The 23,812-nt window shown below is 40.8% G+C and overlaps 1 protein-coding gene across 10 annotated transcripts in view; it reads left to right on the top strand.

The window, feature by feature from the left end:
* Positions 1-23,812, top strand: part of LOC136136082 (WASH complex subunit 2A-like) — a 56,072-nt gene that overhangs the window by 12,969 nt on the left and 19,291 nt on the right. For 6 of the 10 annotated variants that reach the window (XM_065893954.1, XM_065893952.1, XM_065893955.1 and 3 more), the window contains exons 6-18: positions 1,135-1,196; positions 2,418-2,465; positions 4,493-4,603; positions 5,175-5,262; positions 6,691-6,809; positions 7,508-7,565; positions 9,149-9,208; positions 9,604-9,777; positions 12,419-12,546; positions 13,567-13,653; positions 17,141-17,242; positions 18,779-18,910; positions 22,035-22,201. In XM_065893954.1, coding sequence (XP_065750026.1) covers positions 1,135-1,196; positions 2,418-2,465; positions 4,493-4,603; positions 5,175-5,262; positions 6,691-6,809; positions 7,508-7,565; positions 9,149-9,208; positions 9,604-9,777; positions 12,419-12,546; positions 13,567-13,653; positions 17,141-17,242; positions 18,779-18,910; positions 22,035-22,201 — 1,336 coding nt within the window. Of the gene's footprint in view, positions 1-1,134; positions 1,197-2,417; positions 2,466-4,492; positions 4,604-5,174; positions 5,263-5,884; positions 5,957-6,690; positions 6,810-7,507; positions 7,566-9,148; positions 9,209-9,603; positions 9,778-12,418; positions 12,547-13,566; positions 13,654-17,140; positions 17,243-18,778; positions 18,911-22,034; positions 22,202-23,812 lie in introns of all 10 variants that reach the window. The other 4 variants (XM_065893947.1, XM_065893956.1, XM_065893946.1 and 1 more) reach the window with 3 other exon arrangements.

The raw sequence follows: 23,812 nt of genomic DNA, 5'->3' as shown, positions 1-23,812 counted from the left end.
TAAGGCTGTATACAGGAGAAGGATGTGGGAAGGTGTGCGTGTAGGTCATATGCAGACTATGCCATCTTGGTATCTGTGTGTGTATGTGTTGGGGAAAGGGGGTCCTGGAACCAATCCCTCGAGGGACAACTGTATTTCTGTGTGTGTTTTCTAAGAATAAGAACTTTCTCTTATAGCTGCATATTCTGCATATTCATTCGCACATCTTTCATCTTGGTTGGACATGTCTATTGGGCTTTGATGTGAGGCTTTCAATATGTCTGTCTTGTTTATTAATAGAAAAATTATCAAAGTGGTTGAATTCTGTGAGACTTGGCAAATATGTACAAATCAAGCATACTTGACTTTTCAACCTCTTCTTTAGATGTAATTTTTTTTTTTTTTTTTTTTTGCGGTACACGGGCCTCTCACTGTTGTGGCCTCTCCCGTTGTGGAGCACAGGCTCCGGACACGCAGGCTCAGCGGCCATGGCTCACGGGCCCAGCCGCTCCACGGCATGTGGGATCTTCCCGGACCGGGGCATGAACCCGCGTCCCCTGCATTGGCAGGCAGATTCTCAACCACTGCGCCACCAGGGAAGCCCCTAGATGTAATTTTTATATGAAATAAAGTCACCAATTGACTGTTCTCTGACAGCAGCAGCAAAAAGTATAATTATCAAAGTTAGGAAATTTTAACTGGATGTAGTACTAGCTAATCCTCAGTCATATTGAAATTTTGCCAGTTGTCCCAATAATGTTCTTTATAGTCTCCTTTTTCTCTGTTTCAGAATCCAGTCCACTCACTGCATTTAGTTGTCAAATCTCTCTAGTCTTCTTTCAATCTGATACCATTTCTCAGCCTTTTTTTGCTTTTTACAACCTCAACATCTTCGAGGAGTGCAAACCAGTTTTTTTCTTTGTAACTAATATATATTTTTTGTAACTCATAAGTATCTTGTGGGGTGATACTTTGAGGCTATGTAAATGTTCCATTCCTCACTATAGTGAAGATACTTTTAATTCCAGTTAATGGGTATAGATGGTTTTATCAAAATCTTTAGATGCTGATGTATGGTGGTTTGTGATCTTGGAAGGGAACTAAGGATCTTTTCTTATGAATATTGGCGATAACCTTTATCTTTCTTCTCACCAGAAGGTTCAGTAGGCAGCGATCGTGGTAGTATTGCGGACAGTGAAGAAGAGAATGAAGAAGAGGTAAGGGCTTTCTAGTGTGTCCAGGTCATGGTGGGCAGGAAACTTAGGGTGTGTTTAGTGGGCTAAATAAATAACGTATTTGTGAATTAGCAATTTGTTTACATAAATCTTTTAATAGTGACAGAAGCCATATTCTGAAGCTTTTCCCCTTGGGGTGGGAGTTCCTTTTTGTCGTGTATACAAAAACCAAGGAAAACTGCTTTAATCTCTTTTACCATTACCCTCTCACCTCCCCACCAAATTCTCTTCTTGCCAATATATTTTGAGGGTGGCAGCTTAGATGTTTCGGTGGAATCTCTGCTTGAGATACAGTCTTTGAGTAAGTTCTATCTTTGAGTAATTCTAGGGAAAAAGTCCACATTTAAAACTTTCTGTAAAGACTTTCTAGACCAGAAGGATTCTGAAAGCATCCACTTACATGTTAGCTTTGCTGCTGCCTCTGGCATCTTCATACCCACAGAGCATGATCTGACTCCCTGCTCTACGGTCTCAGGGTCTGTGGGCCTTAGCCACTGTTGTATCTGGGGTTGTTCCTTTAAATGGAATACTCGTTATTGCAAAGGGCAGAAACCCTTTGAAGGTTAGTCCCGGAGTGTTGATTTATAAACGGAGACAGCTTTGTATGTGTGCTCCCCTCTTCTCCTCTGTTTCCACAGTCTCTGTTTCCTGTCCTCCTCCCTCCAGCCCTCCCAACAAAAAAAACCTAATAGTAGGAAATAAACTTTTCTAAAATAACCTTGCTGTATAACTGATTGTCTTTAGCTAAATCCTTTGCTTTTAGCCATTGAAGCAACTCTTTACCTCATTGCTTATATTAAGTACTCATGTTCCCTTCTTGGGCCTGATGAATTAATTGTCCTACTTAGAGGGAAAATAGAAAACGTAGTCCAAAATGTAAAATAATGCAAACCAACTTTTGATAATTTAGTTAATTAAATGTGCAACTCTTACTTTAAATCCAAAGGTTAGAGATGATAGGGCAGATCAATATGAACAAATAGAGAGGTTTAAATGAATCACAAAAATGACATGTTAACTGGAATAGTCCTTGGCGACATTGCCAACTCTCCACCTTATCTGCACCTTGATACGTCAGGTGACTAGTAGTCAGTACAGAGAGACCCAGTGTTGGCTACCCCAGAGACTTAGACCCGAGATCATTTCTGTGCTTCCAAGTAAAGCCTGTGTTAACAAAAAAGCCTCTTTTTTTTTCTCCTATAGGAGTCAGATGAAGATTTTGCCAATCATAGTGACAATGATCAAAACCGGGTAAGATGCATATGTTGAAGTGACTTAAATTTTAACTGAAGCATAGCATTTATACTAAATCTATGCTAAAATTACTTTTGAATAACTTAGGGGAAAGTGAGAATTTATTCATGTTTACAACTATTCATGTTTCCTTCAAATGTTTCATGTTTTTAGGCTAACTACCCTCTTGTATATTTTTTCCTCATTTGCTTTATATTTTATCTTCATTTTTCTTAGACAACAAAGAAGTAAAAAACGAAATTGAGAAACGGAGCCTATAAAACAAGGCCTGATTACCCAAACTGAATTTTTCACATGAACACACCTTTCCTGTTTTAAAATTTGAGACAATATAGCAGTAAGGCTAAGGAACACTCCAAAAATGGAAACCTTATTATCCTACTGTCTTAGCACTGTTGTCTTAATTTTTGTATATCCTTCTAAGGACATGTTCTTTTCATAACATGCATAGTTTATTTTCTGTTATTTGATATTAACATGTCACAGGTGTTTCCTTGACATTTTAAATAGTCTTTGTAATTTGCTTTGTAAACGTCTATATTTTTTTAACATACATATGTAATACTGTTGTAGTCTTTAAACGTGTATGGGAAATAGTTTATTTGTAAATTTTAATTTTTGACATAATGCTGCATTCAGTGTTTTCATACATAAAAATCCTTTCCTTCTGTGAACTCTTTCCTTAGGAATTAGGTGGTGTAGAGTTACTTGATACTACTGTCTAATGGACATTCAGATTAACAGATCATGCATAATGATTTTCCCAGAATCTCATCAGCCCTGGGATTATGATTTTTGCTACGATTTTTGCTATGATTTTTGTACATATGATATATGTACGGTGGTATATTGAGATGATCCCAATTTGCATTTCACTTTCCTAATTCGGAAATATTTTTTCACAAAAATTTCCAATTATCAAGTGAAAGATTTAGCACTTTTTGGTTGTTACTTGTATTTTTTTCAGTTGTGTTCACAAATGTGGCTCATCTTTATAATTTTAATAATCCTTCTGTACAGTGTATTTATTTCTATGGAATTTACTATTAGATCTGTAAATTCGGACAGTTTTTAAAAAACTAATTAATTTTGGTTGCACCGGGTCTTAGTTGCAGCACACAGGATCTTCGTTGCAGCATGTTTAGTTGTGGCATGCGAGCTTCTTAGTTGCAGCATGCATGTGGGATCTAGTTCCCTGATTAGGGATTGAACCTGGGTCCCCTGCATTGGGAGCACGGAGTCTTACCCACTGGACCACCAGGGAAGTCCCTGGACAGTTTTTCAAATAATAGAGTATGGTGATGAAAAGCATTGGTGGAACCATTTGTTTGTATTATTAAAGATAGATTTGTTGTGTGTGCCACTGCTAACCTCAGAGTTCTAAGGATTAAATTAGTTTAAAAAGTGCTTTTAGCGTAGTGCCTGGCACAGTTTATTGATTTCCATGTTAAAAAAAATTTTTGTTAATTATACAATTTTTACGTACCAGTGGCTGCCTTTGTAAAAAGTTAGAACTTAACACATAAGACTAAGTTTGAGTCATCTAATCCTCATCTCCTCACAGTCTCCAGAAATAACTGGTGTTATCATCTGGGAGTGCATATTCCGAGTGCTATTCTTTGCGTTCACAAATATGTCTGTGTTCATAGAAGTGGTGTTGTATATGTGTCAGGGTGTGGTCAGGATATCATTCGGGGTTTATCATTCACTGTTTTGTCACTTGATTGGTCTTGGATGTCTCTCCAATTGTTACATTCCTTTTGACTGTTAGTATTTTTATTAAGATAAGGCTATACATATTTAGTTTATTCATTTCTCTAGTGGTGGACATTTTATCTTTTGCTGTTGCACTGAAAATAAATCTCGTGTGTTATTTGTTCTAGCACATTTACTGCTTCATAACTTTTGGTGCATTATTTGTTGTTCCCAATTTGAAGGAGAAGTCTGAAGGCTAAGTGGCAGTATCCCTTTTTCAGCTTGATGACCGCATCTAATAGTTTTAATCTGGTGGTTTATACTCTTAGCACACTGCACAAATGAGTGATGAAGAAGAGGATGATGATGGTTGTGACATTTTCGCTGACTCTGAGAAGGAGGAGGAAGATACTGAGGACATTGAAGAAAATTCCAGACCTGTAAGAAAGACTATAGTTGTTATCGCTTGGCAAGGTTTTAGAAATGGTACCTAGTACTCATTCCTTTTATTGTCATTTATATTTGTAATCGTCTCATTTTGCATCCTATTTGTAATTTCATTTACACTTTTGGAAATAATGGTTGAGCATCCCAAGTTGCCTTACAAGTACCACTTTCTTCTCCAAATGTTAAGATTTTACAAGTTAGATCATTCAAAATATATTCAGTTTCAGAGTTTTAAGATCCTAATACTCCCCCCCCACCACCCAAGCACTTCATGGTAGTTTTCTTATCTAGATCTAGATAAGAAAACCACCATGTATTAAAGTGATGTATAAAAAAAAAGGAAATAAAGAGATCTCCCTTTGAAGGAACACTGAGTCTTCTTTCTCAGGTGATCTGTATAGGGTGCATGTGTTTACATTTATTTAGTTAAACCTTAATTTCTCACCAGTTCAATTTCTTTGCCATTGTTTACATAGTTTTGTTAGGTGTCCAAAAGTAAACTGTACTAGTTTGTTACAAAAAATGTTACAAAAAAGTGATTCTTTTGGTCTGCTCTGCCTGTAGAAAAAAAGTAGACCTACGTCATTTGCCGATGAGCTGGCAGCTCGGATCAAAGGGGATGCTGCAAGCCGGGTGGAAGAGGAGCAAACAAGTATGTCACTGCCACCGAGATGAACTAAAGGGGCAGTGGGGAAGTGTAGGACCCTCTGCTGGGCTTCACTGAGTGTAGATTTCCTTGTTTAATTACTAAGGCGCAAGAGGCTTAAATTGTAGTTATCTTTTTTGGCTTATAGACTCTTTGGTAACTGAACACTGTGGACCCCCACCCCCAGCCCATCTCCCAAAAACTGTGCATATATATATGCAGTTTCATGGGATTAATGGGTACCACAGAGAACCATGGGCCCCAGATGAAGAATCCTTGGCTTAATATTTACTTCTATATTATATTTTGACTAGATAAAAATGTACCATACACTGTATTCTAGTGATTTAACTGTGGAAAGATGTCAGAAGTCTTTCAGCAAGTGCAGTCCTGTCATGCACGTGACCCTGGTATGGTAGCTGAAGCTTTCTGCCTTAAAAAGAGGCACTTTTTGAGTGTCTGCTTTGGGTAAGGCACGGAGAGGGGTGCTCAGGTGGAGCTGAGATACAAAGTTGAACGTCTTGCTCTTAGCTTAGGAGTTGTGAGGATGGCAGATGTGTGTGAAGAGTCAGTAAGTAAATACTAAGGGTGGACTGAGTATTGTTCAAACTGTGAAATATTCTTCAAGCCTTAGCCCCAGGGGAAGCAAAACCTCGGAAGACATTGAAAGAGAAGAAGGAAAGGAAAACTCCCTCAGATGGTAAGCCTTTTCCCTCAATTCTCTTGTTTTAGGAGGCTCTTGACTCGGGAATGGGAATATTGCTTATGTGATCTGTAAAAGTGCCTTTTTAAGTGCTGACAGATGAGGTCTGTCTCTGTACACTTTTTGAAAGCATTTAAGAGCATGCTTTTGGGGTGTGGGGAGAAGTGAGTGTGGAGTTAAAATGCTTTAAAGATTTGAATTACTAGATTTTATAGGGATCTATTAGCTGTCTTTCTAGACTTCTGTAGACGTTTAGAAACAAGGGAGCTCTAGCATTTGTTTTCAATAAGGAATATTATATCAGACCCTTTAACATTCAGTGGTAATGTCTATTATGTTTCCACCCGGGACTGTGTCAATCTGCAGTTCTCTCTTCAGTCTACCTTTCTGTCCCTCAGATTCTGGTGGAATAGGTCTTGGATGGCAATCGAAGCATAGACTTGCTTCAGAAGAAATTCAGATGAAAGTAATTGACTGCAGAGTTTACCTTGCCCCAGACATTTACAGACTTGAGAGTGGGAAACCAAAGAGCATTTTAAGGGATTCAGTGAACTGTTTAATGAGTTTTTGTCTGAACGTCCTGAGACTGCCAGCATTCAAGTAGTCCTTGTTACATATGGTTAGATAAACTCTATGCCAGTTTTGGAGGTGTTATAAAGGTTAATCCCCAGAACTAGGGTTCTAAACCCATCTTTAATTCTCCCTGCAAAACATTTCTTTCTGTTTGCTAGATGAAGAAGATAACTTATTCGCACCCCCCAAGCTGACAGATGAAGACTTCTCACCATTTGGCGCTAGAGGTGGCCTGTTCAGTGGAGGGAAGGGACTTTTTGATGATGAGGATGAGGAGGTAAGTCGGCGGGAATAGCGAAGCTCTCTGTAGCTGTATCACGTGTCCCCAAGGAAGAAATACAGTTAGTTCCTTTAGTAAGGAAAGGATGGCTTCTTAGTTGGAAGTTGCTTCTACTCTCATATTTTAGGAGATTTTGAACTAAGAATCACAAAATGAGGAAATACTGTATCCTGATGCCCTTTGTTAAATAGGGAGAGGATGTGAGTGTTAATAGTGGAAATTTTACTTGGTTAAGTGATTGTTTCTTACCTTGTCTTTTGTCTTTTTCCACGTTTGTATTTAATTCCTGGGCAGACCGAAATTATTTCAGGGTCTGATTTTGTCATAGTCTTCACTATGGAACTGATTTTCTGACAGAACAGTAAATATGTAGCTTTAAACTTTACAAGGCACTTTTCTTTGGACATCTTTACTGCAGCTCCATTTTTCCTCTGCAATTTTTTTTTTTTTTTTTTTTTTGCGGTACGCGGGCCCCTCACCGCCGTGGCCTCTCCCGCTGCGGAGCACAGGCTCCGGACGCGCAGGCTCAGCGGCCATGGCTCATGGGCCCAGCCGCTCCGCGGCATGTGGGATCCCCCTGGACTGGGACACGAACCCGCATCCCCCGCATCGGCAGGCGGACTCCCAACCACTGCGCCACCAGGGAAGCCCTCCTCTGCTATTTTGAACTGTGTTGTCTACTTTATTACAAGCAGAGTGACCTCTTCATGGATGCCCCTCAGGATCGGGGAGCTCGAGCCTCTGTTAATGAAGGTGAGCATGGATTGATGCTGCCTGTGCTTCTTCATGCACAGATTTCCAGAACTGGTTACTTCCCATCAGGAGATGGAACCCCTGAAGTTGTTCCCAAACCTTGTTTCTATGTTAGGCAGGAAGCTGTTGTGTTCACCTTGATCTAGTTAAAAGCTGTTCCTTTACACTAATTCATGTCTTGGAAAAAACAAAAAGTACCATCTGTAAACCCACATCACAATTTTGTCTCTTTCTTAGAGAATTCAAAGTGAACCAGCGAAAGCACTCCAGCAGTGTTGAGGATATTTTAATTTAATCAAGTTTAGTTCAAAGAAACATTTCTGAAATTCTGCACATAAGTCGGAGATCAGTAATTCCTCAGCCCAGTGTGCATTAGAATAATTTGTGGAATTTTTAAAAAGCATCCATAAGCTATTTAAAAACTTAAAAATTTTATTCCATTAGGTCTGTGATAGTTCTTGGGAATTGGGAATGAGTTATTTTAAGCGACTTGGTCTCCCCAGGCCACAAGTTGTCAGATTTTAGACTTATTATGATGCTGACTGACCTGATTGTCTTGAGGTTCCTGCTCTCCACTTTTTGGCATCTGTGACTTGCCTAGTTTCTTGCTTTCCTGTTTTTGTCTTCATTTCTGTCACTGACATCTCTGATATTTTGCTGTTCTTTTTTTTTTTTTTAATAGTTTTTATTTATTTATTTATGGCTGTGTTGGGTCTTCGTTGCTGCGCGTGGGCTTTCTCTAGTTGCGGCTAGCGGGGGCTACTCTTCGTTGTGGTGCACAGGCTTCTCATTTCAATGGCTTATCTTGTTGCGGAGCACAGGCTGTAGGCACGTGGGCTTCAGTAGGCTCACAGGCTCTAGAGCACAGGCTCAGTAGTTGTGGCACACGGGCTTAGTTGCTCCACGGCATATGGGATCTTCCCGGACCAGGGCTCAAACCCGTGTCCCCTGCGTTGGCAGGCAGAGTCTTAACCACTGTGCCACCAGGGAAGCCCAGCCAACCCCCAGCCAACCCCCGTGTTATAGCCTGCCCAGAGTCAGTGATCTTCTGTGGGAGTCACAGCCTAGATTGATTTAATACCAAGAAAAAAGTCATGACATTGGTAGAGAAGACGATACTAAGGAATTTTAAAATGGCTCTTTTAGGAAAATTAGTTAAAAAAAATTTTTTTTTATTGGGGTATAGTTGTTTTACAGTGTTATGTTAGTTTCTACTGTACAGTGAAGTGGATTTCCCTGTGCTATACAGCAGGTTCTCATTAGTTATCTATTTTATGCATATTAGTGTATATACGTCAGTCCCAATCTCCCATTTCATCCCACCCCTGCCTTTCCCCCCTTGCTGTCCATACGTTTGTTCTCTATGTCTGTGTGTCTATTTCTGCCTTGCAAACGGGTTCATCTGTACCATTTTTCTAGATTCCACATATGTGCGTTAATACATGGTATTTGTTTTTAGGAAAAATTAGTTTTAAAATTCTCCTATTAGCTGTGTATTGTATTGCACATATTTTAGGAAGGTGCATTTAACAAGGAAAGTTGTTTTCTCTGTTGAAATGTTATCTCTTTGTTTCTCATTTTAGTGTCTTCATCCTCCAAACCTGGAAAGAAAATCCCAGCAGGAGCTGTTTCTGTATTTTTAGGTATCATAACTTAGAGTTTGTTTTTAAAAACTATATACCTGTTGTTTTGTCATTTTTAAGATTGTCATCTTCAAAGGACTGACTGGGGAGGAGAGTATGAAGAACTTCGGAGGGCATCTAAGAGTGAGAGCTCAGTTAAGCTGTGTTAGCTCATATTACCTTAGAAATCAGTGGCCTTGGACTTTTTTCGGTCTGAGTGATCAGTTGATTCTGCATTGTGGGACATTCTGTATCAGTAAAGGATGGAGGTTGTTGGGTCCTGTTAATGTGTTTTGTGGATGAACTGAAACTACAAGTTCTTGGTGGTGGTACTGTTTTTTTTTTCCCCTCCTGTAAAGTCAGGAAGTGCACCCACCCTGGCTCACAGCTGGTTTGTCCTGTCCCTCCACCCACAGGGGACACTGATGTGTTTGGTGCCACCTGTGCTCCATCACTGAAGGAGGCCCAGAAGCCCGAGCAGCCCACTCCAGGGAAAAGCTCGTACCTCCCAGCGCCTGCTGGCCTCTTTGATGATGACGACGATGATGATGACTTTTTTGCAGCATCCCGTAGCAAACCTCCCAAGACAGGTACTGCTCCATCCTCTGTTTCTGGAAATTTAGCCAAATAAAGAATGTTGACCTAGGGGAGTTCCCTGGTGGTCTAGTGGTTGGGATTCCAGGCTTTCATTGCTGTGGCCCGGGTTCAGTCCCTGGTCAGGGAACTGAGATCCTACAAGCCATGTGGTGCAGACAAAGAAAAAAAGAAAAGAAAAGAAAAAAAAATGTTGACCTAAAAAGGCATGAAGTTCATCTAGTTCCTTATCTCTTGCAGTGCCAGAATCCCTCCTCGAGCATTCCTTCCAGAGTTGTCTTATCTCTACTTAGATAGTTATGGTGTCTTGGAGGTCTGTGTTTTATGGACCAATTTTTCCTGCTTTGGAAACTAATTACTAGGATTATCTTTCTTATTTAGAGAGAAATCTGTTCCCCTCTAATATCTGCCCAAGATGCTAGTTTTGACCTTTTCAGTTAGAGAGAAAGTTTTAATCACACTTTCTTCCAGAGTCCTTGGGAAAATACACGAGCATGAGCAGAACGTTCATGCTAGCTGTTTAGTTCCCAGCTTCTCCGCTCTGTGCGAGAAAGCCCAGGTGACCTTGACTTTCCCTTCTGTAACAGGGTTTTTAGCTCCTTGGCCACTTCGGCACTCTCCTTTCTTCTCCCCTCAAATTTCAGCCAGCTTGTTCACGAACTCACTCCTCTGAATCAGTGGTTATTTAATGGCAGATGTCTCTCCCAGGACTCTTGTCAAAATGCGGATTCTGATTCACTGGATTTAGGGTGGGGCCTGCGATTCTGCATTTCTGACAGGCTCCCTGGTGGGTAGAGATTGCTTGTCCATGGGTTGCAAAGGATTGGGTTTATTGGTTGTCTTTCTAGAAAAGAAGGGTAGACCACTGAGGTGCACACAACTTCTAGCAACTTGAGCAACAAAGGGCTTTTTCTCCTAAGGACTAGGTGGACCAGGAAGCATCTAGAAGCAGGGTCTCTGGACTTAGCTCCTTTTCCAGCAGTAGGTGTGAAAGTAAGGACAGCAGCAGAAATGTGAGGGAAGTAATAGCCGGGTTTTAGAAAGAGTGCAGACTGGACACATACTACGCTTACATCGAGGCCGACTGAAATGACAGTGAATAAAGGAGTAAGTGCCTCTCGTGGCTTGGAAGGGCTCTCACTTGGTGGGATTAACTGATTTGGAATCACAAGTAAGTTGGTGCCGCTTTCCTTGACAGCTGCTGTTCTCCTGGGACATGCGTGAGTCAGTGCCCTATTTCATGACACACACCTCATTCACAGCAGCAATGCTTGTGGTAGCGAAAGGTTGGAATCCCCCCAAATATTCATCAGTAGGGTAAATTATGGTCCTTCCATTTAGTGGAATTTTGTGAAGCTGTGAGAAAGAATGAGTTTTATGTGTGTTGACATGGGAAGATACCCTAGGTACATTGAGTGAAAAATGCAAATCATAAGACACATTCTTCAAATTGTGTTATTTATTATTTAGCCATATTTGCGAATAACTAGAGTTAACATGTTAGTATATCTTTTGTGGAAATTAGAAGCATGTATATCAAACTGTTCCTGCTGGCCTTGTTTGGGTGGGATTATGTGGGAGGTTTCAGTTTTTGCTTTTATATGCCTCTATAGTTTGACTTTCTATTTTTTTAAATTTTTAAAAAAGATTAATTATTTTTATTATTTATTTATTTATTATTATTTTTTGGCTGTGTTGGGTCTTAGTTGCGGCACGTGGGATCTTCGTTGAGGCATGCGGGATCTTTTGTTGCGGTGTGCGGACTTCTCTGTAGTTGTGGCATGAAGGTTTTCTCTTCTGTAGTTGTGGCATGCAGGCTCCAGGGCACATGGGCTCTGTAGTTGTGGCGCGTGGTCTCCAGAGCGCATTGGCTCTGTAATTTGCAGCTCTCTTGTTGAGGTGCGTGAGCTCAATAGTTGTGGCGCGCAGGCTTAGTTGCCTCACGGCATGTAGGATCTTAGTTCCCTGATCAGGGATTGAACCCGCGTCCCCTGCATTGTAAGGTGGATTCTTTACCACTGGACCACCAGGGAAGTCCCAGTTTAACTTTTTAAAAGCAGGAGCCAACTGTCACTTCTCAGATTCCCAGAGCGGTTGACTCTTAAATGATCTTTCTTTCTGTAGGTCTCTTTTTACCCTTTATGCCAGTCCAAACTACTCCAAGCATAAGGTACTGCTGCTTGGATGAGGGTGTAAGCCAGATGGTTAAACTGTCTGTCGTGCGTTTCATTGGAGTAGCTGTTGTGTTCCTTGAAAAAATCCAATCTAGTCCACTTAATATTTTTTCACAACTAATCAAGCAATAACATACTTTTTCTATTTATTCTTTGGGAGAGAAGAATTTTTTTTTTTTTTTTTTTGCGGTACGCGGGCCTCTCACTGCTGTGGCCTCTCCCGTTGCGGAGCACAGGCTCCAGACGTGCAGGCTCAGCGGCCATGGCTCACGGGCCTAGCCGCTCCACGGCATGTGGGATCTTCCCGGACCAGGGCACGAACCCATGTCCCCTGCATCGGCAGGCGGACTCTCAACCACTGCACCACCAGGGAAGCTCTGGGAGAGAAGAATTTTTAATCTGTGAATTTTGTGGTGGGATTTTTGACCTCCGTGTAATTTTATGCTGTGGTCTCTTTCTAAAGACAAAGTCAAATCCACTGCCAGTATCTTTGACGATGAGGAAGGAGATCTGTTCAAAGAAAAAGCGGCAGCTTTGCCAGAGGCTACTGTAAGTCAGACAGATGAAAATAAAGAAAGAGCAGAAAAAAAGGTGAGCAGGAGGGAAGACTAAACACGGGAGTGTAGATTTGGGGCATCTTGTTAACTCACTGGAACCCAGAGAGAAGTATTATTCCTTTCAAGTGTATAGCAAACTTCAAATGTACAGAGAGTTGAAAGAATACAACAAACACCCAAATAACTAGCACCTAGATTCAGCAGTTGTTGCATTTTGCCTTCCTCGGTGATCTTTTCCTGAACCAGTTATCATGTTGGGTGGCGGGGGAAACAGAAGAATGTGGTTCTACTTCTACCATTTCTTCTTTGTTAATTAGCTGGCATTCTTCTGAACAGAAGAGCTTTCTCTCCTCCTTCTTTCCTGCTTTTTTAGTATCACTATAGGATCATAGATTCGCTATTCGACATGTTATGATCCATTAACATTGTAATTCAAATTGACCTGTATTTGGCCAATAGGCTGCATCTCCATCACTCTTTAAGCTCTTCTGGCTGCTGTCCCTTCCCTTGCTATCCTGCACAGCTTGAAACCCCGACCCTCTCTGCCTCTGACCACCTAGGTGCCAGCATTCAGAACCCAGCAGGCTCCTAGGATGCCCACCTTAGGTTCCAGCTTAGGTACATGTCCCACTTGTGCACTGTATGAGGCAGGCAGTCTGTCCTCCCCTGATCCCCCAGATGCGCCCTCTGCTTTATCTTGTTTTTCTCTTTTCTCACAGTTCCCTCTGCCTGGAGTGTTCTTGCTTGTACCATCTCCCATGTCCAGGTCCTGTCTGTCCTGAGAAATTTACTTTACAAGGACTGTTTCTTCTTTCATTCCTAACATATACCAATTTTAAGCTTCTTTCTCATGGTACTTCTCTTTTTGCATTAATTCTTTATATACACTTGATACATGTCCAAGGTCCATGATGTTTTTATTCCCCTGCTGCATGGCCTGGGACCTTATCCTAGCAGAGATTCAGGACATCTTTTGAATGAATGAGTGAATGAACCCTCATTTTCAGGTGTCTGGCTTGTTAACTCTCAATTTTTTTTTTTTTTTCCAACAAAGGTTACCCTCCCTTCCAGCAAAAATCTCAAGCCGTTGTCAGAAACAAAAACTCACAAAGGTTTATTTTCAGATGAGGATGACTCTGAGGTAAGGAATTCATTCTTTTTCTTAGTTCTGGGAAATAGTTCATGGATATGACATTGGAAAGTATTTCTGATTCAGGGTGTTCTCAGTAGAGGTATAAGGCTTATTAAGTACTTTAGTTCTTTCATTGAAAATAATGTTTTGAGAACACATGGTCTATAGAAAGCAACATGTATACAATACTTTCACTGTTGGGTTTGAATCCAGTGAATCTCCTGGGAGGAAAATTCAGGATACTCATATTTTAGGCTATTAATTGATCCATAATGTAATGAGGTGCTTGTACGAGAACAGAAATCAACACACTGCTTCCTCTTTCAGTAGTCTCACTAAACAGTGGGCATGGACTGTTAACAGTTTGTGGGCTGGCGCTGCCTTGCAGACAGCCTCAGTCCTCCAGGGCCCTGCCTAGAAGCACCTTTCCAGTGACGCAGGGGCAACTCTCAGAAGCGTTACTGCTTTTTCTGACTTCCACAGGCGTTGATCCTTTTAGAGCTAACTTTAGGCCAGGCTTTTAAGGGATCGGAGACCTATCTGAGAATGTGTGATGGGCAGTAATCAATCCCCTTCACAGAGAAAGACGGGAACACGGCAGAAATTTATATGTAATTTCAAGAAATTACGAACTCTGGGTTAAGCTCTTGTGGTTATGTTGCACTTAGCAGGATGAGCATACAACTCTTTGGAGGTAGAGGGATCACTGTTGATGGAAATAAAATCTTGAGGCTTATATTCCTTTGGTGGCCAGTGTGCAGAAGATCGGAATTAAGCGAAGTCCAGTTAAGCCAAACTCCTGACACATAAGCAGAGCATGATGGGGCCTACACTCTGGTCCTATCCTACACTCTCTGCTTCTTCATCACCACACACAGAGGCACTTTGAGATCTTTGGGCTGGCTTTTGCCCCTCTGGGAGTACTCTTCCCAGAATCGGATAGCCCACTTCCTCACTTTTTCCAGGTCCCTGCGAGGTCTCCTGCGACAGCCCTTTGCACAATAGCAAGCCCGCCAGCACACATCACACTGTGCTCCTTAGCCCCTCTTCTGTTTTATTGTCCCCACAGTATGTATTGCCATGTGGCACTTCATGTCTGCTTGTTCACTGTCTATGTCCCAGCTAGAGTAAGCTCCATGAGGGCAGGACGGTGTGTTTCCTGCCTGTGTTCTTAACGCCTAGACTAGTGCTTGGTATTTGGTAAGCTCTCAGGGAGTTGTTGACTAAGTGAAAAAACCAAACGTGAGCAATTTCAGTGACTCAAAGGGTGTTCTCATTATTTATTACTGTGAAACAGATCACTCCAAAACTTTGTGGCTTAAAACACCAATAAGTTTTATTACCTCTTATGGTTGTAGAAGTTGACTGGGCTCAGCCAGGCATTTTTCACTTAGGGTCTTTCATGTGGTTCCAGTCTGAAGGTGGCCAGGCTGAGAGTCATCTCACTCATGTGTCTGGTGCCTGGGTGGGAAAGACTCGAACAGCTGGGGCTCTTGGGAAGTCCCTCTCTGTCTCTGTGTGGTCTCCCAGCATGGCAGCTTCAGGGAAGCTGGACTTCTTAGGGTGTTGCCTCAAGGCTTCAAAATGAGATTCCCAAGAGAGCTGCACAGAGGCTGTACAGGTGTTCCTGGGAGATACTGCGGGTTTGGTTCCAGACACCATCATAAAACGAATATCTCAGTAAAGTGAGTCACATGAATGTTTTGGTTTCCCAGTGCATATAAAAGTTACGTTTATACTATACTGTAGTCTATGAAGTGTGCAATAGCATTATGTCTAAAAAAATGTATATACCTTAATTAAAAAATACTTTATTGCTAAAAAATGCTAACCATCATCTGAGCCTTCAGCAAGTCATAATCTTTGCTGGTGGAGGATTTGAAATAGTGCAAGAATTACCAAAATTTGACAGAGAAACAAAGTGAGCAAATGTTGTAGGAAAAATGTCATTGACAGACTTGCTTGAGACAGGGTTGCCACAAACTTTGAATCTGTGGAAAATGCAATATCTGTGAAGCACAGTAAAGTGAAGACCATAAAATGAGGTATGTCTGTACTGTTTTTTGTAACCTAGCCTCAGAAGTCAGCGTTGTCACTTCTACCACATTCTGTTGGTTGAGGCAGTACAAAGGTCCGCCCAAATTCAAGGGCAGGGGACACCAACTCCACTTCCTGATGGTAGGAGTGTAAATGAATTTGCAGACAGGTTTAAATCCACCACCACAGGTTTTGTCCCATGTGTACCATCACAGATTGTTTTTATTGGATATCGTCGAGGTTTTTAGGCAAGGGGAAGTAAAGCGATGCAGTCTAGGAAGAGCTTTGGACCAAAAGGATTGAATATTTACTCCTCCCTTTATATCTCAAGTGTGGAGCTAAAGTTTACCTTGTGGAATCATTTTGGGGATGTGTTTAAGGTAATGGAAAGCCTTTTTTCTCCCCTAATACCAAGGAAGATATTAGTCAAGGGTCCAAAACAGTGATGTTGAAATTTGTTTTTGTTCTTTGTTTTGGTTTACTACTACTTTTTTTTTTTTTTTAAACACAGCACTTTCTTTAAGTGAAATGTTGCCAATGCTTAAAATGCTTAAAAGAGGCATGGGAAGCCTGGGACTCACCCTGTGTGGCCCCTTCTACCCAAACAGACCCATGGGGACTCCATGGGGCCTAGGCAAAAACCACTGGGCTGAGTGGAGCTTTTCTCAGTTAATGAAGTAATTAGCTCCATATTTGAGTAGACATTGATTACATGATTAAAAAAAATTATCCAGAGGTCTTAGAAACTATGTTCTTGTCCTATTTGCCTGTCTCTTATGTATTGAAGTTTCTCATCCTGAGGGAATAGTTATCCTATTTCATGTTTCTGATTCATGCAACTCAGTTTGCAGATCTTTCTTTGCATTATAGGCTGACATTTTATAACATTTTGGAAATCTCTTCAGAATCTATCAGATCTTTCTCTAATTTGCAACATTTCCTAGCTGCCGTTCAAGAACGCCAAATAGTTTAAAGTTAAAATTTAATTTGTATTTATTTAAAAGAAATTATATCATACTCTTATTATAGGAAAGAGGATATAACTAAATAAAACAGAGTCGTAGATCCAATAATTTGTTAATCTAGCTTCTATTTCCATTATTAAATCTGTTTAATCTCTCTGATTCTCTGGACAGAAAAAGGAAGTTATTTTTTTAAGTGTGGTAGGAAGTTGATTGGAAGAATTTCCCCTGCCTTAATCATCCAGGTGAGAGTATCAAAACCTCTGGGGTTCCAGTGACGCCACGTGGAGTTACATGTGGGTCTTTTCCTTCTCACCTGCACGCAGTGAGGATGGACTGATGCGTGTTCCTCGAGGACTGTGTCAGCGAGCTTCCCTCTTTGACAAAGAGACCTGGATGCACGGCAGCCATCATGTTGTAAACTTTAGTGTTTTATATCTGATACTTTAAAAACTGGTATATTTTATAAACCAGGAACTTTAATCTTGATCCAACAGGATTTGTTTTCTTCTCAAAGTGTGAGTAAGTCGAAAGATGCATCTCTCCTGCCTAGCAAACTCCCCACCTCGGTCTCGCTTTTCGATGATGAAGATGAAGAGGTAAACATTGTTACTGCAACACAAGATAATCAAGTTTTCCATTAGTAGAAAACTGTTGCTGATGTAGCTTTATAACCAGAGGCTCATACAGTAGAACAAGGTGATAGGGAAGCAGTCAAGCTTTCTGAGGCTTATATAACAAAAACATTTCAGTTTTTATTTCCTTTCTTAAGTTCTCTTAACGGCACAATGGGCAGGGCCTTAGATTTCTTGACCCAGCTCTATGCAAGGCTTTGTAGGTTTCACTTTTAAAATCTTCATGTAAGAAATACTTTTTAGGGGATGGAACCCAATGATCTACAAGAACGTCTTGGATAAGATGGGAGTGGAGAGGAGAAGGACACCATGTCCTCACCTTGCTACTCTTTCCCACGCTGGATGAGAGCAAAGTGGGAGAAAGAAATGAGAGGGAAGACAAACCAAACCTTTGCTCTTATGCAGTCTTGTGCGGTGGCTGAGCTCATGGGCTTTGGCATCAGAGCCCTGTGTTCATATCCTAGCTCCACCACATGCAAATCAGGGACCTTGGGCAAGTAACTTAACCTTTCTGAATCTCATTTCGCTTAATAGTATATAGGGTCATCGTGACAGCTAAAACAGCTAATGCACAGCCTTTGGCACAGTGCCTGGCACATAGTAAGTGCGTAGTAAATGTTAGCTCTGTCAGTGAGTGCCGGTTCATTAGTCTCACGGCCTTTCCTACCTTCCCACACTTTCCTTAAAGACTCCCTTTATCCAGTCTTTACACTTCAGGACTGTTCACCTGCTGTAGTATGTTGTTAGGAGTGTTTTTCTGTCTAACTTGGGCTTGGGCCAAGTTCTATGGTTTTGTTCCCTTTACCTAAATAAAAGTACCTTAGTAGGTACTTTGGGAATGCCGTTGAACCTATAAGAATCAGCTCTTACTAGGCCAGTGATTTTATTTAGTAAATTATTTCTTAAGTTTGTATTGTCCCTTTGAAATTAATCAGAAACACAAGTCATTCCTTCCCTCTGTCCCAGGTGTGTGTCTTCCATAAATGTGAAAGAGTAGAGAAACCTCCCTGTATCTTTCTCTTTATGCATTGGTCTGGTTTCTAATTCACAGAAAGAAAGGTGCAGGCTGCTGGCTGCCACAGGGGGCTGTACTGCTCTCAGGCCAATTGCAGGCTCTGGACCCTCCCTACTGAGCATAGCGGGCCCGCCCACGGGAGGACTGGGCGGGGCCAGGTTCCTTCCTATTTCTATGACTTTGTCCTCACATTATTCCCTTTCCTGCTTCCTCCCAGGTGTTCCGCCTTTGAATTTTATGGTATCTGTTTCCCTTCTATGGATGAATATAGTTAGAGAAGATTGTAGGCTGTTGTTGTAGGATGTATACATAAGTGAGAAGTGGCATTTACTAGTATTGTGTGATTTTTTTTTTCCCCCCAAAAGGTGTGATATATCTTCTTCACTTGACTGGAGACTTATTCTCTACTAATTTGACATGAGAGAATGTCTTCAGTTTTTTATGTGTTCAAAGTTGTCATACTCTTCTGCCATTTGTTTTTCTAGGATAATCTTTTTGGGGTTACAGCTGCTAAGAAGCAGTCATCATCTCTACTAACTCAGAGCCAAGAGAAAACAAAGCCCTCTGAGCTTTCCAAAAAGAAAGCATCTGCCTTACTGTTCAGCAGTGATGAGGAGGTGGGTTGAAAGTTATTTTCTAGAGAAGAGTAGGAGATGGTTTGATGGATTTAAGAGTTACAGCTGTCCTAAACCTTTTCTTTTTCTGCCTCTTTAGATCTAGTGAAGTTCGGTCACCAAAGACTATGTTCACAAGACTGTCTTTCTATTCTTGAAGAAAGATATTTATTATAGTATATTAAAGATTAATCTTTTCAAAATGCTTAGGAATAAAATAAGTATCACCCTCAAATTATAATATATGCTAATTCAAATGAGTTAGGCCTTACTTTACTTTTTTTTAATATCATTATTGGAGTATAGTTGCTTTACGATGGTGTGTTAGTTTCTACTATACAACAAAGTGAATTAGCTGTATGTATACATATATCCCCATATCCCGTTCCTCTTGCATCTCCCTCCCACCCTTTTACCCCCCTAGGTGGACACAAAGCACCGAGCTGATCTCCCTGTGCCGTGTGGCTGCTTCCCACTAGCTATCTATTTTACATTTGGTAGTGTGTATATATGTCCATGCCGCTCTCTCACTTCATCCCAGCTTACCCTTCCCCCTCCCCATGTCCTCAAGTCCATTCTCTACATCTGCATCTTTATTCCTGTCCTGCCCCTAGGTTCGTCAGAACCAATATATTTTTTTTTAGATTCCATATATATGTGTTAGCATATGGTATTTGTTTTTTTCTTTCTGACTTACTTCACTCTGTATGACAGTCTCTAGGTCCATCCACCTCACAGCAAATAACTCAATTTCATTCCTTTTTATGGCTGAGTAATATTCCGTTGTATATATTTGCCACATCTTCTTTATCCATTCATCTGTCGATGGACACTTAGGTTGCTTCCATGTCCTGGCTATTGTAAATAGAGCTGTAATGAACACTGTGGTACATGTATCTTTTTGAATTATGGTTTTCTCAGGGTATATGCCCAGTAGTGGGATTGCTGGGTCATATGGTAGTTCTATTTGTAGTTTTTTAAGGAACCTCCATACTGTTCTCCATAGTGGCTATATCAATATACATTCCCACCAACAGTGCAAGAAGGTTCCCTTTTCTCCACACCCTCTCCAGCATTTATTGTTTGTAGATTTTTTTGTTGATGGCCACTCTGACTGGTGTGAGGTGATACCTCATTGTAGTTTTGATTTGCATTTCTCTAATGATTAGTGATGTTGAGCATCCTTTCATGTTTGTTGGCATTCTGTATATCTCCATTGGAGAAATGTCTATTTAGGTCTTCTGCCCATCTTTGGATTGGGTTGCTTGTTTTTTTAATATTGAGCTGCATGAGCTGCTTGTATATTTTGGAGATTAATCCTTTGTCAGTTGCCTCATTTGCAAATATTTTCTTCCATTCTGAGGGTTGTCTTTTCGTCTTGTTTATGGTTTCCTTTGCTGTGCAAAAGCTTTTAAGTTTCATTAGGTCCCATTTGTTTAGTTTTGTTTTTATTTCCATTTCTCTAGGAGGTAGGTCAAAAAAGGATCTTGCTGTGATTTATGTCATAGAGTGTTCTGCCTATGTTTTACTCTAAGAGTTTTATAGTGTCTGGCCTTACATTTAGGTCTTTAATCCATTTTGAGTTTATTTTTGTGTATGGTGTTAGGGAGTGTTCTAATTTCATTCTTTTACATGTAGCTGTCCAGTTTTCCCAGTACTTTACTTTGTTAAATGATTGCTGTGCTTCGTTAACCAAGAACGGTAGCTAGACAAGGTAGGAGTGGTCTATGCTCGTTTAATTCCTTTTTTTATAAGAGTCTTAACAGTGTTTCCATTTGCTATTCGGATATATATTAACAGAGCCAATTGAGAATATAGTTTAGCACCTGTTCAGATTTAGCTGTACAGAAAAAGACTAAATATAGTGATATTAAAAGCTGTGAGCATTAAAAATCTTCCTATTTTATAATACTCTGTTTTAACATTATAGGTAAGTTATGAGGGTATGATGTAGGCAGATAAATGATAGATGTGTTCATTTTTTTTAATTGAAAGCAACTTAAAATGACACAACATAATTTGCTTTTTCTACTGAAGTCTGTGAATTTATAATAGATTTTCCTTTTTTTTTTTCTTTCTAGCATTCTTAGTGGGTTGTTCTCCCTATAGTAATGGCCAACCATCAGTTGAATTTTTTCTTCTGTAGTATTACTGTGGTTCAGGGAAAATAAAAATATTACCTAAGCAGGGAGCAAAAGTACTTGCAGAGTAAAGATAACCAGGGTTCTAGAACAGTGACTCGGCTTTGACTGCCCAGTGGGATCACTTGGAGAACTTTAGAGAGGACTGATACCAGCTTCCACCACTGGAGGTTCTGAATTAATTGATTTGGGGTATGGCCTGTTACTGGAGGTTTCTAAGGCTCTTTTGGGGATTCTAGCATGTGGTCGCTGTTGAGCACCCCTGCTCTAGGGGAGCACTTCTCAAACTATAACGTGTGAAGAAGTCACCTGGACATGCTGTGTCAAATGCAGGTTCTAATTCGGAAAGTGGGGTAGAAATTCAGTATAACAGAAGCTGCTGCTTGTGGAACCCACTTTGATTTGCAAAGCTCTAGATTCCAGGACCACTTAGCAAGTGCTCAGGAGATCCTGGATTTGAAGGGGTGAGCATAGCCAGGTAGGGTTTCCTTAATTGCTTTCTAAAGTCCAGATTCAGAATTTTGTGGTAAAAGGGTCGCTAGCAGCTTTCATTTTGTCTTGTTTACATTGCATGAGCTTTTTATACATTTTTTTTCCCAGCTTGCTTTGGGATTTTTAAATTTAAATATCATTTTCCTCCAAAGTTGAGAGTTCTCGACTTTCTTTTTTTTTAAACATTCCTGTATCTTCTCATTCCCCTGTATAACTAATTTTGATCTCTAAAATAGAGAAGTTTCCTTGTCCTAACACAGAGAGAGAGAAACACTGTGGCAGGTCGTGATGGAGGGAAACACCATAAGGTCTGGGGAGGTCAAAGAACCCAGCTGTCTAGATTTGAGTTCAATGAAAAGCCTTGGACATAAGCTTCCCTCGAAAGTGATACACTTAGTTTAAATACAAGTTAAACGAATGTGAATTTTATTTTACTCCTCAGGTTTCCTAATATAAATGGCCAGAGGATTTTAACATATATTTTATCTTTTAAGGACCAGTGGAATATTACTGACTCACAGACCAACTTGGCATCTGACAAGTCTAAAGGAGAACTTAGGGACTCTGGCACCACCCAAGACCAGGAGATTAAGGCCGTGAAAAAGGCGGGCCTCTTTGAGGAGGACAATGAGGATGATCTGTTTGCTATTGCTAAGGACAGGTGAGACAATCATTGTAAGAAATCATTTCATCAGTGTCTATGGTAATAGGTGAAGGTATTTGATGTGTAAGATGTCAGCTGCTGGGGGTGACATGCCGATCGTTCATCACCTGGTAATCATATAAACGAGAATGTCTTTGATTTTCACTTGCAAGTTATTCTCCCCTGGTACTGGGTAATGTTTTTCTTCATGGATCCTTACCTAATTTCTTCTACTTATCTTTTATTTTTAACCTTAAAATACTATTTTTCTTAGTTTGTTAGGGGTTTAAGTACAGTTTGTTGTCTTTTTTGTTTTTTCCCTGGGATACCCTAAAGAATGTAAAGTTTTGTCCAAGTTACTTAAGTTTGTCATTTGGATAGAAATCTGCTCAGCATTGAGAAACATCCTGTTTAGTAAGATGGTTCTCTGCAGAGCTGTGCTGTATCACACCAGTTGCTGGTAACCCCTAGCTGGTCTTAGGCGCTCCTGCACGTTAATGCTTGGACTAAAGGGTGGCAGGTTATGTAGAGCAGTGGTTCCCAACCTTTTTGGCACCAGGGACCGGTTTTGTGGAAGACAATTTTTCCACGGACCAGGGATGGTGGGGGATGGTTCAGACTGTAATGCAAGCGATGGGGAGCCACAGATGTAGCTTCGCTTGCTCGCCTGCCACTCACCTCCTGCTGTGCGGCCTGGTTCCTAACAGGCCCAGGACTGGTACCGGTCTGCGGCCTGGGGGTGGGGACCCCTGATGTAGAGTGAGCGTGGGCTGTGGTTGGTATTGTAATATGCTGCATATTAGCTGTGTATTCAGAATAACTCCCTTGAAGATATATGTATTTTTTTCTTTTTCTCTTGAGATCCTTAAATGATTACTTTGAAATTTAACTGAATGGTAGTAACATAAAGAGGCAATTGATTGGACATGTAAACCCTATGCATTGGTGTGGTTAAGCTTTAATACTGAATTGATAGATTCAAAAATGTCTCATATTTCTGTCTCTGACTATTATCTCTTCAGATGTCGCCATTTCTACTTTGGGCTCTATGACTTCACCCCTGGGTGTATATTGGGCCTCTGGTTAAGAATGTAAGCTCTGGAATCCCAATACCTGATACTAAATTCTGGCCCTGCCAGTTGCTCTCTGAATATACTTGGACAAGTTACCTAACCTCTCTGAGCCTGAGTTTTCTCATCTGTTAAACAAAAATGATAATAGTGCTTCTCTCATAGGATCATTGAGAGGATTAAATGAAATCCCAATATGAAACGCTTAGCGCAATAGCTGGTACACTGTAAGCACGGAAATGTAATTTACTGTCATGAGTGTAGGGGAAATAACGTTTCATTCCTTTATTTTTGTTGCTCTCTCTCTCTGCTGGGACTCTCTCCTTCCTTTCTTCCCTGGCCAGCTTCTTCTTCTTTTTTTTTTTAAATGTTGTGCATTTTATTTATTTACTTATTTATTATTATTATTTTTGGCTGCATTGGGTCTTCATTGCTGCGCCCGGGCTTTCTCTAGCTGCGGCAAGCGGGGGCTACTCTTTGTTGCAGTGTGCGGGCTTCTCATTGCAGTGGCTTCTCTTGTGGCGGAGCACGGGCTCTAGGCATGTGGGCTTCAGTAGTT

The sequence above is a fragment of the Phocoena phocoena genome, chromosome 16 (assembly GCF_963924675.1).
Source record: "Phocoena phocoena chromosome 16, mPhoPho1.1, whole genome shotgun sequence".
NCBI classification, from domain to species: Eukaryota; Metazoa; Chordata; class Mammalia; order Artiodactyla; family Phocoenidae; genus Phocoena; species Phocoena phocoena.
The sequence above is the reverse complement of the archived record's forward strand: the minus strand, read 5'-3'. Positions and strand labels throughout refer to the sequence as shown.